General features: G+C 48.2%; 1 protein-coding gene across 1 annotated transcript; it reads right to left on the minus strand.

Moving 5' to 3' along the window:
• Positions 1-854: 854 nt before the first annotated feature.
• On the minus strand, positions 855-12,775 carry LOC123656390 (probable ATP-dependent RNA helicase DDX56). Its single transcript, XM_045592080.1, has 11 exons — positions 12,490-12,775; positions 11,951-12,175; positions 11,580-11,842; positions 10,546-10,806; positions 9,926-10,121; positions 9,559-9,708; positions 9,090-9,187; positions 8,398-8,539; positions 2,227-2,451; positions 1,043-1,123; positions 855-940 (listed from the first exon to the last, which is right to left on the minus strand). The coding sequence occupies exons 1-10, from the start codon at positions 12,547-12,549 to the stop codon at positions 1,049-1,051; spliced, it is 1,695 nt and encodes a 564-aa protein (XP_045448036.1). The 5' UTR covers positions 12,550-12,775; the 3' UTR covers positions 855-940; positions 1,043-1,048.
• Between the last annotated feature and the right edge of the window lie 750 nt (positions 12,776-13,525).

Genomic DNA, 13,525 nt, shown 5'->3' on the forward strand with positions numbered 1-13,525 from the left:
AAGCACGCTCGATTTTTAGTATTTAATATATTTCGTTTTGTGTGTTTGTGTCATGCATAATTGGATATTAATTCCGTTTATAATGGTCATTGCCTTCGTTAATATATTCAACCTTTACTACCTCATAATAGCTGTACTTTTTTCCAATCCACCACCTACCTAGTAACCATACTAATATAGAACAAAAAAAGTTTGTTTTCTGTTTGATCACACAAATCTCTATTACGGATCTAGTAGTCTGATTATTACCAAAATTGTTTTGACAACTGACACCTTGATATTTATATTATACTTATCATAGCGGTGTTTTGCAACCCATAAAGTCATCGAAAAACTCTAAACATAGACGCAGCGTAAAATACGCTGATCGTTTAGCCTGTTGATAATATGACTATACTATATCACGTTTTCGCACACACCAACCCAAATTAGTAATTATTAATTGAGTGTTAAGAAACTACAATTATAATAAATTTTGAAGATTCGTGATGTGTTACTTTTTGAACTTTTAATATCACTGAAATGATTATTGAAACGAAATCATATTATTTGTCACGTTTGCCGTTAGTTATCCCGAGATTGAGACATTTGGATACCGTTGTTAACGCAAGAGTCACCCTGACATCCGAATGTGTGGCCTAGTGTACCCAAGAACATGGCTCTTGCATCGGTACCGAAATATCCAGAACACTGAATAACTAACGATAACGACAATAAGTATTCCATTTTACGAGTGTTTCGTAAATTTTATGTATCATTTTTAATCGTTTTATTATGTTAATAATATTAATAATTAACCACGTCTCCACCTCACACCTTGATTTATTAATACTTTAAATAAAAAATAAATAAAATAAACAGAACATTCGTATATTTCATCGAAGAGCACTTATCACAGTACTAACCGAATACTCGAACTAATCGACCGCTGCGACTCGCACTGCGTAAAGAAAACACAACGTGAGACACGATTTATTTACACATTTACAATAACATTAAAACAATATCGTTGTCTTGTTAAGAGAATCTTCTCGATACTAACAATGTGTTAACCGTCGTCTGCCGCTGGCGTCTTCTTTAGATTTTTCAGTTCGAAACTCTTCAACGGATCTCTCTGTCGTGCCTGTTGACAAATAAATTATCGTTATATCCTTGACCCAGACAAATGTATTTATAATAATGAGTCAATGAATAAAACTAAACTGAAACTTTTGATAAAATTAGAATCTGGTTATTCGAAATGGATATCTAAATATATAAAAATGTCTGTTCAAATTTAACAATGAATAGGTCTCGCTCCCAACGAAAAGAAACATGAAAAACATTCAACTTTATTCGAAATATACCTACAAATTAACACGTGTTAAATTTTTTGATGTTAAACATCTATAGGCGAGGGTAAATCTGATTGATGGCGTGGCGATACAGGTTATGTGATGTACTATACTATAATAATGGAGTTGTCGCGATTTTAAAAAAAATTAATTATAAATTTTTGTATATAAAGAAAATAAATGTTTATAAAATGTTTCACATCTGCCAACTGACACGTGACGGCTCACATTTTTTTAAATCTATAAAGACGGAAAAGAAGCATGGCAGAAGCAAGCCTGATTATAATCGGATACCGAAGCTTATGGAGGCCTGTAATACCAGTAGCATTGCATACTTTCTATTCTATTCTATTCTTTACAAGAGAGTAACTGCAGATTCTGCGGTTCGAATCTGCGGTAGCTTCACTTTAAAAAATAACAATCACTTAAAAAAATTAATTTTTAAAATGAAGATTCGAAGCCTATTTGCATAAAGTTATTTTTGATTTTGATTCAAAGCACATTGCCGACCCAAACTCCAACTCTCCCTGGATGCTCTGGCTACATCACTCACCATAGGCACACAACACAATTTGAGAACAGAGTGCTTAGTACGAGTTTCGTTTAATCAGTCTCGAAATAACAGGCGTAAATTTTAAGTTCATTTTGTATGGGAAATTCGGCATTTCAACCTAGTTCTTCATCGATTGTATCGTAAACTATTCTTTATCGTCTAGGATGCACTGTTTAAATTACCATGCAAAATAATCTTCACATATAAACGCGTTTCTGTCGCGTTTTCGCGAATAAAACTCGCACTAGGCACTCAGTACAGTTGTGGTCTTCAGTTGAGGTCCCTCAAATTTTAAGCAGGATATTTCCTACAGATCAACCCACTAACCATTCAACTAACCTGATATTTATGCCTCTTCGCGCTACCAAAGCTTCCAGCCTGCTTCCTCTTCTTGGGAGGTGCCGGCGTAGAGGCCTCTGTATCGGCCTCAGTATCATCTGAACGCAGCGCGGCCGGCAGTAAGTACTCCGGTACATGAGCTAGTTGTGGCTGTATGCGCACTGTGTGCAGCGCTTTATCCCGCTTCAGCGCTGCAAGGTCTGTGGGGTTCTCTTCGAAGTAGCCCTGGAATTTGATACTGGTTTAAAGACTTTACTTGAGTTGGGTGGAGATTTTGGTAGATTTGGGTAGTCAGAGAGAAGATTAGTCGTTCATCAAAGTGATATGTTCGGTGGTTGTCATCATGTGATTTGAAATATGTTATACCAGCTTTAAAAAATGTCTCTATTGTCTTTTTATAACCATATTCCCTATACAGTAATATTGTCCTTAAATGCCTTCAATCTTTAGCTTTCGATAAATCAGTACCTACCTTTTCAACATATACCCCTTGTTGTCACATCATCCATTCATACTAAACTGCATATCTAGCAGTACTGTGTTGCTAACTAACCTTCCCAGAGTACTTAGAAATTATTTTCATAGTGCTTATAAGACCAAAGAGAGATTTAATGTCTTTTTTCTATAGTGTTTTTACTCTATTAGTATGCAGTACTTACTATAAGAAGTGTTAGTGTTGTACTACATACGTAACATACATAGGTATTATGTATAAAAAACGATAATTCTAAAAGTACTTCAATCTATACTAATATTAGAACGCTGATGTGTTTGTTTGTTTTAACACGCTAATCTCAGGACGACGCTCTCACTTTTTATGTTGGGTAGTTCATTTAACGAAGAAGGTTATAAGCTATATCAGATTTAAGTTGTTTTTTTTTCTAACGTTTAATGCGGGTGGAACCGCGTGGCGAGTTAACATTATTAGGTCAATGGAACGGAACGGTAGTTTGCGAAAGGTGGTGCAAGTCGAGCACGGCGCAATCCGAACATACTAGGGATATGAAAAATTATATATTTTCCAAAAAAGGTCAGTCGAAATATATACCGAATATTTACCCTTTACACAATTATTTCATGAAATGGGGGCTTAACAAAATGTTACTTTCGAAAATTTCAAAATTAAATCGATTTCTTATTAATCGACAAAAAAACGAGTGTGATTTAGACCACACGCCTCTTCGAATTTCTTTAGCTCTATCTACCTTACTATAAATCTCCTTCTCAATTTCCGTTCGCTTCTACCGATCACACTTCTCGTAACGTCCTCACGCATTCACCAACATAGTTTCCAACTTAAGCGTGCGTAGAGGTTTTACTTCAAAAAAATAATTGATTTCTTATCACGTCAAAACGCCACATCGTCAAATGTATGGAGCGGTGAACGATTGGTCCGAGCGCCGAAGCTTAAAATTAAGGGTCGACCGAGACAGGTTTTTCGTTCTCGGCCGAGACCGAGACCGAGACAGACACATAAAAAGCAATTTTTCACCCTTTCAATAATTGGCCGGCCCTGCTAGAGCTGCTCCCCGTGGCACCGACCTCGCGCACGGCCACGCGCGTCACGGCGCGCCACGCGTCCCGCGAGCGGTAGCGGAACCCCTCCACCGACTGCAGCGCGAACTGTACCGCCCGGCGCCGCACGACACACATCGTCTATAACACACCGACCTGCAGCCGGCGGCAGGCCAGCAGCTCGCGGCGCAGCTCCGCCAGGCGCGCCTCGCGCACGGCCACGCGCGTCACGGCGCGCCACGCGTCCCGCGAGCGGTAGCGGAACCCCTCCACCGACTGCAGCGCGAACTGTACCGCCCGGCGCCGCACGACACACATCGTCTATAACACACCGACCTGCAGCCGGCGGCAGGCCAGCAGCTCGCGGCGCAGCTCCGCCAGGCGCGCCTCGCGCACGGCCACGCGCGTCACGGCGCGCCACGCGTCCCGCGAGCGGTAGCGGAACCCCTCCACCGACTGCAGCGCGAACTGTACCGCCCGGCGCCGCACGACACACATCGTCTATAACACACCGACCTGCAGCCGGCGGCAGGCCAGCAGCTCGCGGCGCAGCTCCGCCAGGCGCGCCTCGCGCACGGCCACGCGCGTCACGGCGCGCCACGCGTCCCGCGAGCGGTAGCGGAACCCCTCCACCGACTGCAGCGCGAACTGTACCGCCCGGCGCCGCACGACACACATCGTCTATAACACACCGACCTGCAGCCGGCGGCAGGCCAGCAGCTCGCGGCGCAGCTCCGCCAGGCGCGCCTCGCGCACGGCCACGCGCGTCACGGCGCGCCACGCGTCCCGCGAGCGGTAGCGGAACCCCTCCACCGACTGCAGCGCGAACTGTACCGCCCGGCGCCGCACGACACACATCGTCTATAACACACCGACCTGCAGCCGGCGGCAGGCCAGCAGCTCGCGGCGCAGCTCCGCCAGGCGCGCCTCGCGCACGGCCACGCGCGTCACGGCGCGCCACGCGTCCCGCGAGCGGTAGCGGAACCCCTCCACCGACTGCAGCGCGAACTGTACCGCCCGGCGCCGCACGACACACATCGTCTATAACACACCGACCTGCAGCCGGCGGCAGGCCAGCAGCTCGCGGCGCAGCTCCGCCAGGCGCGCCTCGCGCACGGCCACGCGCGTCACGGCGCGCCACGCGTCCCGCGAGCGGTAGCGGAACCCCTCCACCGACTGCAGCGCGAACTGTACCGCCCGGCGCCGCACGACACACATCGTCTATAACACACCGACCTGCAGCCGGCGGCAGGCCAGCAGCTCGCGGCGCAGCTCCGCCAGGCGCGCCTCGCGCACGGCCACGCGCGTCACGGCGCGCCACGCGTCCCGCGAGCGGTAGCGGAACCCCTCCACCGACTGCAGCGCGAACTGTACCGCCCGGCGCCGCACGACACACATCGTCTATAACACACCGACCTGCAGCCGGCGGCAGGCCAGCAGCTCGCGGCGCAGCTCCGCCAGGCGCGCCTCGCGCACGGCCACGCGCGTCACGGCGCGCCACGCGTCCCGCGAGCGGTAGCGGAACCCCTCCACCGACTGCAGCGCGAACTGTACCGCCCGGCGCCGCACGACACACATCGTCTATAACACACCGACCTGCAGCCGGCGGCAGGCCAGCAGCTCGCGGCGCAGCTCCGCCAGGCGCGCCTCGCGCACGGCCACGCGCGTCACGGCGCGCCACGCGTCCCGCGAGCGGTAGCGGAACCCCTCCACCGACTGCAGCGCGAACTGTACCGCCCGGCGCCGCACGACACACATCGTCTATAACACACCGACCTGCAGCCGGCGGCAGGCCAGCAGCTCGCGGCGCAGCTCCGCCAGGCGCGCCTCGCGCACGGCCACGCGCGTCACGGCGCGCCACGCGTCCCGCGAGCGGTAGCGGAACCCCTCCACCGACTGCAGCGCGAACTGTACCGCCCGGCGCCGCACGACACACATCGTCTATAACACACCGACCTGCAGCCGGCGGCAGGCCAGCAGCTCGCGGCGCAGCTCCGCCAGGCGCGCCTCGCGCACGGCCACGCGCGTCACGGCGCGCCACGCGTCCCGCGAGCGGTAGCGGAACCCCTCCACCGACTGCAGCGCGAACTGTACCGCCCGGCGCCGCACGACACACATCGTCTATAACACACCGACCTGCAGCCGGCGGCAGGCCAGCAGCTCGCGGCGCAGCTCCGCCAGGCGCGCCTCGCGCACGGCCACGCGCGTCACGGCGCGCCACGCGTCCCGCGAGCGGTAGCGGAACCCCTCCACCGACTGCAGCGCGAACTGTACCGCCCGGCGCCGCACGACACACATCGTCTATAACACACCGACCTGCAGCCGGCGGCAGGCCAGCAGCTCGCGGCGCAGCTCCGCCAGGCGCGCCTCGCGCACGGCCACGCGCGTCACGGCGCGCCACGCGTCCCGCGAGCGGTAGCGGAACCCCTCCACCGACTGCAGCGCGAACTGTACCGCCCGGCGCCGCACGACACACATCGTCTATAACACACCGACCTGCAGCCGGCGGCAGGCCAGCAGCTCGCGGCGCAGCTCCGCCAGGCGCGCCTCGCGCACGGCCACGCGCGTCACGGCGCGCCACGCGTCCCGCGAGCGGTAGCGGAACCCCTCCACCGACTGCAGCGCGAACTGTACCGCCCGGCGCCGCACGACACACATCGTCTATAACACACCGACCTGCAGCCGGCGGCAGGCCAGCAGCTCGCGGCGCAGCTCCGCCAGGCGCGCCTCGCGCACGGCCACGCGCGTCACGGCGCGCCACGCGTCCCGCGAGCGGTAGCGGAACCCCTCCACCGACTGCAGCGCGAACTGTACCGCCCGGCGCCGCACGACACACATCGTCTACAACACACCGACCTGCAGCCGGCGGCAGGCCAGCAGCTCGCGGCGCAGCTCCGCCAGGCGCGCCTCGCGCACGGCCACGCGCGTCACGGCGCGCCACGCGTCCCGCGAGCGGTAGCGGAACCCCTCCACCGACTGCAGCGCGAACTGTACCGCCCGGCGCCGCACGACACACATCGTCTATAACACACCGACCTGCAGCCGGCGGCAGGCCAGCAGCTCGCGGCGCAGCTCCGCCAGGCGCGCCTCGCGCACGGCCACGCGCGTCACGGCGCGCCACGCGTCCCGCGAGCGGTAGCGGAACCCCTCCACCGACTGCAGCGCGAACTGTACCGCCCGGCGCCGCACGACACACATCGTCTATAACACACCGACCTGCAGCCGGCGGCAGGCCAGCAGCTCGCGGCGCAGCTCCGCCAGGCGCGCCTCGCGCACGGCCACGCGCGTCACGGCGCGCCACGCGTCCCGCGAGCGGTAGCGGAACCCCTCCACCGACTGCAGCGCGAACTGTACCGCCCGGCGCCGCACGACACACATCGTCTATAACACACCGACCTGCAGCCGGCGGCAGGCCAGCAGCTCGCGGCGCAGCTCCGCCAGGCGCGCCTCGCGCACGGCCACGCGCGTCACGGCGCGCCACGCGTCCCGCGAGCGGTAGCGGAACCCCTCCACCGACTGCAGCGCGAACTGTACCGCCCGGCGCCGCACGACACACATCGTCTATAACACACCGACCTGCAGCCGGCGGCAGGCCAGCAGCTCGCGGCGCAGCTCCGCCAGGCGCGCCTCGCGCACGGCCACGCGCGTCACGGCGCGCCACGCGTCCCGCGAGCGGTAGCGGAACCCCTCCACCGACTGCAGCGCGAACTGTACCGCCCGGCGCCGCACGACACACATCGTCTATAACACACCGACCTGCAGCCGGCGGCAGGCCAGCAGCTCGCGGCGCAGCTCCGCCAGGCGCGCCTCGCGCACGGCCACGCGCGTCACGGCGCGCCACGCGTCCCGCGAGCGGTAGCGGAACCCCTCCACCGACTGCAGCGCGAACTGTACCGCCCGGCGCCGCACGACACACATCGTCTATAACACACCGACCTGCAGCCGGCGGCAGGCCAGCAGCTCGCGGCGCAGCTCCGCCAGGCGCGCCTCGCGCACGGCCACGCGCGTCACGGCGCGCCACGCGTCCCGCGAGCGGTAGCGGAACCCCTCCACCGACTGCAGCGCGAACTGTACCGCCCGGCGCCGCACGACACACATCGTCTATAACACACCGACCTGCAGCCGGCGGCAGGCCAGCAGCTCGCGGCGCAGCTCCGCCAGGCGCGCCTCGCGCACGGCCACGCGCGTCACGGCGCGCCACGCGTCCCGCGAGCGGTAGCGGAACCCCTCCACCGACTGCAGCGCGAACTGTACCGCCCGGCGCCGCACGACACACATCGTCTATAACACACCGACCTGCAGCCGGCGGCAGGCCAGCAGCTCGCGGCGCAGCTCCGCCAGGCGCGCCTCGCGCACGGCCACGCGCGTCACGGCGCGCCACGCGTCCCGCGAGCGGTAGCGGAACCCCTCCACCGACTGCAGCGCGAACTGTACCGCCCGGCGCCGCACGACACACATCGTCTATAACACACCGACCTGCAGCCGGCGGCAGGCCAGCAGCTCGCGGCGCAGCTCCGCCAGGCGCGCCTCGCGCACGGCCACGCGCGTCACGGCGCGCCACGCGTCCCGCGAGCGGTAGCGGAACCCCTCCACCGACTGCAGCGCGAACTGTACCGCCCGGCGCCGCACGACACACATCGTCTATAACACACCGACCTGCAGCCGGCGGCAGGCCAGCAGCTCGCGGCGCAGCTCCGCCAGGCGCGCCTCGCGCACGGCCACGCGCGTCACGGCGCGCCACGCGTCCCGCGAGCGGTAGCGGAACCCCTCCACCGACTCCAGCGCGAACTCGTACCTCCTGGTGTCACACAACACACCATCATAAATAATAATAGTAGACGATTCAGACTCAATGGCCCCGCAGACACAAACGCGCAGACCACGACAAATCATCCTTGGTCCTTGTGGATCTCCCCACCATAACTCAAAGAGCACATTTAACCACCGGTCCCAGTTGTTATCGTAAATACCTGATAGGAATCGATACTCATTTTAGGGAACATATCTGCCAACCCACTGTGGAGCCCCGTGGTGGATTATACTCAGATAAAGCTAATAAAAATGACTTTAAAACAACAATATAACACAAGTCCATACAAAATGACAAATTGTATTGATTGTATTGACAACAAAAAAATTCAAAATCACATCATACAATGCCTTGGTATTCTATACATTGCCAAAATAATCTATACAATTATTATAAACAATTGAAAGATATATTTATATATCCCATAACTATATAATTTGCCAATAACACATAAATTATATCCTTCAAACCTATTACGTTTATAATCAACATATTTTCTGTTGTTCAAATTAATTAAAATAAATTCTACTTCACTTACTGCAGTACTTGCTGTCCGTTGAAACCTTTCGACAAATGTTCTTCGACAGCATCCATCAATGGCTTTTCTCTTATTGATACGAAGGACAACACTGATCCCTAAAACAAACATTTATTTATGTACCTTGTGTAACTTTATCACCACTGAAATTATATGAGCTTGAACAAAACATGCAACATGAAGAAAAAATTTTATTCAATTTCTGTCAACATTTTTAATTTATGTAAAGTTGTCAGTCAGGTCAATGTACCTTTGACATTGTAGTTAGGGTATTCTGATTACTATAGAATGAACTCCCACTATTATTAGAGTCAACAATCGTTTGATTTTAGCAAAATCACATATACATAATTTAGCATTAAACGCAATCAAAAATAAAATAAAGACAAATTACTCGGCAGATCCTATAATATGCAAATTTGTCTCGTCCTTATTAAGTTTAGTCCAATAGTTTTGTTTGTAAACTAACCTGGTTATTTCCTCTAGCAGTGCGTCCCGCTCTGTGCACGTATGAAGTAACATCGAGAGGAAAATCAAAGTTGATGACGTTGGAGACATGTTGGAAATCTATACCACGTGACACGCCTGACTCTTTGTCTTTCTTACGTTTTGACTTTTTCTGAAATTATTCATAAAATATTAACAAAAAAAAACATAAAGATCTAATAACAATTTGAAATATTGCTTAGTATTATAAATAAATAATAATAGCTAACTAATGACTAGTCCATTGTCGCAGTTTGTAGTGAACCTGCTTTCTGCTCTGGGGGTGAAGGAACTACAAATCTATAAAGTTGTTTTAAATTTAGATATTAAGAAACAAAAGAAATAAATACCTTTTTCTTTTTTGTAAATTCCTCTTCACCAAGCAAACCTCCGTCTGGTTTTTCTAAAGCTTTTTCGTCCGATGCCACGATAATTTGATAACGTCCTCTGTTGAACTGATCCACAGACAAACACCTGATCGCAGCTGGTAGCTCAGAGTTTAGTACGCATGAGCTGATTTTAAACTGTTCCAAGTAAAGTTTTAATCTAAAAACAAAATATATAAATATGTAAAAAATAAATAATGTTAGAAAAATAACCAATTAGTTGTTTGCAAAAATTTCATTCCTATAGTAATTACAAACTATTTAAGATTAATGGCAATAGTAATCCTAAAATTTGTCAACCCACTATGACATGTAGAGTAATATCTGAATGCTGTGACCACTGCACCAACTCATTTTTAATCAACGTATACTAACATTTTTGCTATGTGGCTACGGCAGTAAAGAATAGATGCAAGATATCAATATCTCGCTTATGTACAAAACTAATTTGTGCGGGTACTCAAATTTACCCCTACTAATTAGTTTCGACATTATAGAAAAATTTATCATTTATATTTTTTTATTACTATTTATTATTACAAAATTACTTTTTCAATTAAATAAAAGCTGTTCAAGAAACTTACTTATAACACCTATCAACGGTCCTTACAAAGATGATACTCTTGCCTCTGATTAAGTTTAGTTTTAAGAGTGCATACAAAATTGCCGCTTTGTCATCTTCCTCTGCAAACAAATGATAGTGCTGTAGTTGTGACGACGGCGCTAACTCTGGCTCCTCAAGTTTTAAAGTTACTGGATTTCTGAGCACAATTTTTTTTAAACTGATCACATCATCTGATAGTGTCGCTGAAGCTAACACTGCTTGGTAGATTTTTGGCAAATGACTGAAATAAAAAGTAAGATATTACACATGAAATGATCTACACAATACATATTGTTTGTCAAATCATACATACATCCATGTAACTGAAAAATCATAATTATCTCACTTTTTTTTTAAATTCCAAATTAGTAATCTAGTGTTTTAATCAATACAAATAATTTTTTAATATATTTTATTAAACACAAACAATTAAGAATTAATATCATAAATAAATTAAATGTCTTGTCTATACAAAGTTATAGTTAACTAGTTATTGTTAGAGCCTATTACAACAGTTGTGGATAACGCTCTTTGACGGATGACGATACAAATAGACATTCGACGGTGTGAGGTAGAATAGACTAGTTAGACCTGTTTCTCATAGAAATATCTCATAAATATTGTATTCAAAGGTAAATAATTGTGTTTGCTGGCAAACGAAAAAAAACCGACTTCAATTACATCAACAAGTAATACAACATAGGTAGACGAAAAAATAGTCAAGTAAATACGCATTATTAAAGATTACTCCAAAAGTTGTAATCAGATCTCGATGATATTTAAATGTGACCACATAATAAACATCGGCATTCGATTAAATTAAAAATCATCAAAATCGGTACACCATAAAATAGAGTTATTCACAACTGGTGAAAGAGGCCATTAGGCAGACAAAACTTAACCATATCAAATTCAGTAACTTATTAAATATGTGGCCAAATTAAAGGAAGATAATATTTACTTTAAAACTAACATTGTTGTGTTATTTCTATCTAAAATAATCAAAATATTTACCCAAGTAACTCTTTGATTTCATCTTCATATCCAAATGAAAAAACTAAATCTGCCTCATCAACAACCAGTACCGCCAAATCTTCTTTCAACCTCATGCTATTAGCTTTCAAGTGCGCTAGTGCTCTAGATGGTGTTGCAACAACAATGTCTGGTTTATCTGACAACAACGACTTCTGTATCTGCATATCAGCATTTTGTGATATATCTATGCAACGAACTTCCCTCGAACATTTTAGTGTTAAATTATTTATTACTGAAGTAATCTGAAATATTAATTACTTTTTAATACATATACTTTTAATAGTAATTATGTTATTGTTAGGATAGAAATAAGTATTCAAATATAATGAAAGGGGCAAATAGATATTTACCTGGCCACACAACTCTTTACTTGGAGACAAGATAAGAGCTTTTATACACTGATGTGTACTTGTGTTCTTAAGGTTTAGTATCTTTTGTATGACTGGTATTGTGAATGCCGCTGTTTTGCCCGACCCCGTCCTCGCACGCATGAGTACATCTTTACCTTCCAACAGAAGAGGTATCGCCGTCTCTTGTATCAATGTTGGATGTGGCCAACCGAGTTGTGATATTGCCTGAAATTAACTATAAAATGTATTCTGCTTTATTCAGTTTTCACTCAAATAAAGCTATATGTCTCTTCATTTATTGCATAGATATTAAACACTTCGACTTTATAATAAATTTTAGCTGAAACCGCGCGCTTTCACCATTTTTATTTAGATCAGTAACTTTTTTGAAAATGTATGTGAAAATAACAACGTAATTAAAGGTTTTTGACCATTTTCTTTAATTACTGTTATGATTTAAATAAATATATTACTGAAAACAATTTTTACTACTTTTGTTTTGTTCTAAACTCCTTCAAAACTTATAAATAAACACGCACCTTTAATATTCGATCATCTAGTTCCATTTCGTGAAACATAACCTTTTTTTCTTCATCCATGTTGTGTTAACTGTGCACTTTCTTCTGAACTATATACCACGAAGTAAAGATACAGACAAGTTTATTATAATGAGCGTTTGATTTGATTCAAGTTATTGAAAACAAAAAAAAAACATTAATATTATAAAGAAATTAGTTAACTCCACATTTATTAAATGTCAATAACAAGTAGTTGAAAAGAAGGCACGCGGACAGCGCATGAGCGCAATGCGCATAAAATAAAATGACAGAGAAACTGACAGCGTACGTAATTGACAGATAAAGGCTGCGTTCCATTGAGCGCCCGCAAAGCCCATTCTATCGTTCCACCTAAGGCCCGTGGTCGTCACGAGCAATTGCTCGACGTCATAGATGACGTCACTGTTCACGACCACATCGCCCACACAATATAGGTAGGTCGATGTTGGCTTCCATCAAAACGTGGCGGGGATTTTAAAAATGCAACTCTCAATGTTAAATTGTGAATGTTATGTCTCATTCGATTCTGCAAAAACGCAACGATTAATTCCCGGAAATCCATGCTGAATTAAATTTTACTCCAATACTTGCGAAATATTCATTCATAACCCCCACCGCCAGTCCTGGATTGGCCTATAAGCTATTTAAGCGATTGCTTAGGGCATCCCGTCGAGGGGGGACTAGAGAAAAAAAACGAGCACACGAAAGTTAAAGAATTTACCACTGGACAAGTATTGGCCCACAGGCCCTTTTTCTGTGTGTACCGATTTTGATGATTTTTAATTTAATCGAAAGCCGATGTTTATCATGTGGTCACATTTAAATTTCATCGAGATCGGATTATAATTTTTGAAATATTCTTTGATGATGCGTATTTACTTGACTATTTTTTCGTCTACCTACGTTGTATTACTTGTTGATGTAATTGGAGTCAGTTTTTTTTCGTTAGCCAGCAAACACAGTTATTTACCTTTGAATATTTTCATTATAATATTACTATATTTATGAAATATTTCTA

This window comes from Melitaea cinxia, chromosome 9 (genome assembly GCF_905220565.1).
Source record: "Melitaea cinxia chromosome 9, ilMelCinx1.1, whole genome shotgun sequence".
Lineage (NCBI taxonomy): Eukaryota > Metazoa > Arthropoda > Insecta > Lepidoptera > Nymphalidae > Melitaea > Melitaea cinxia.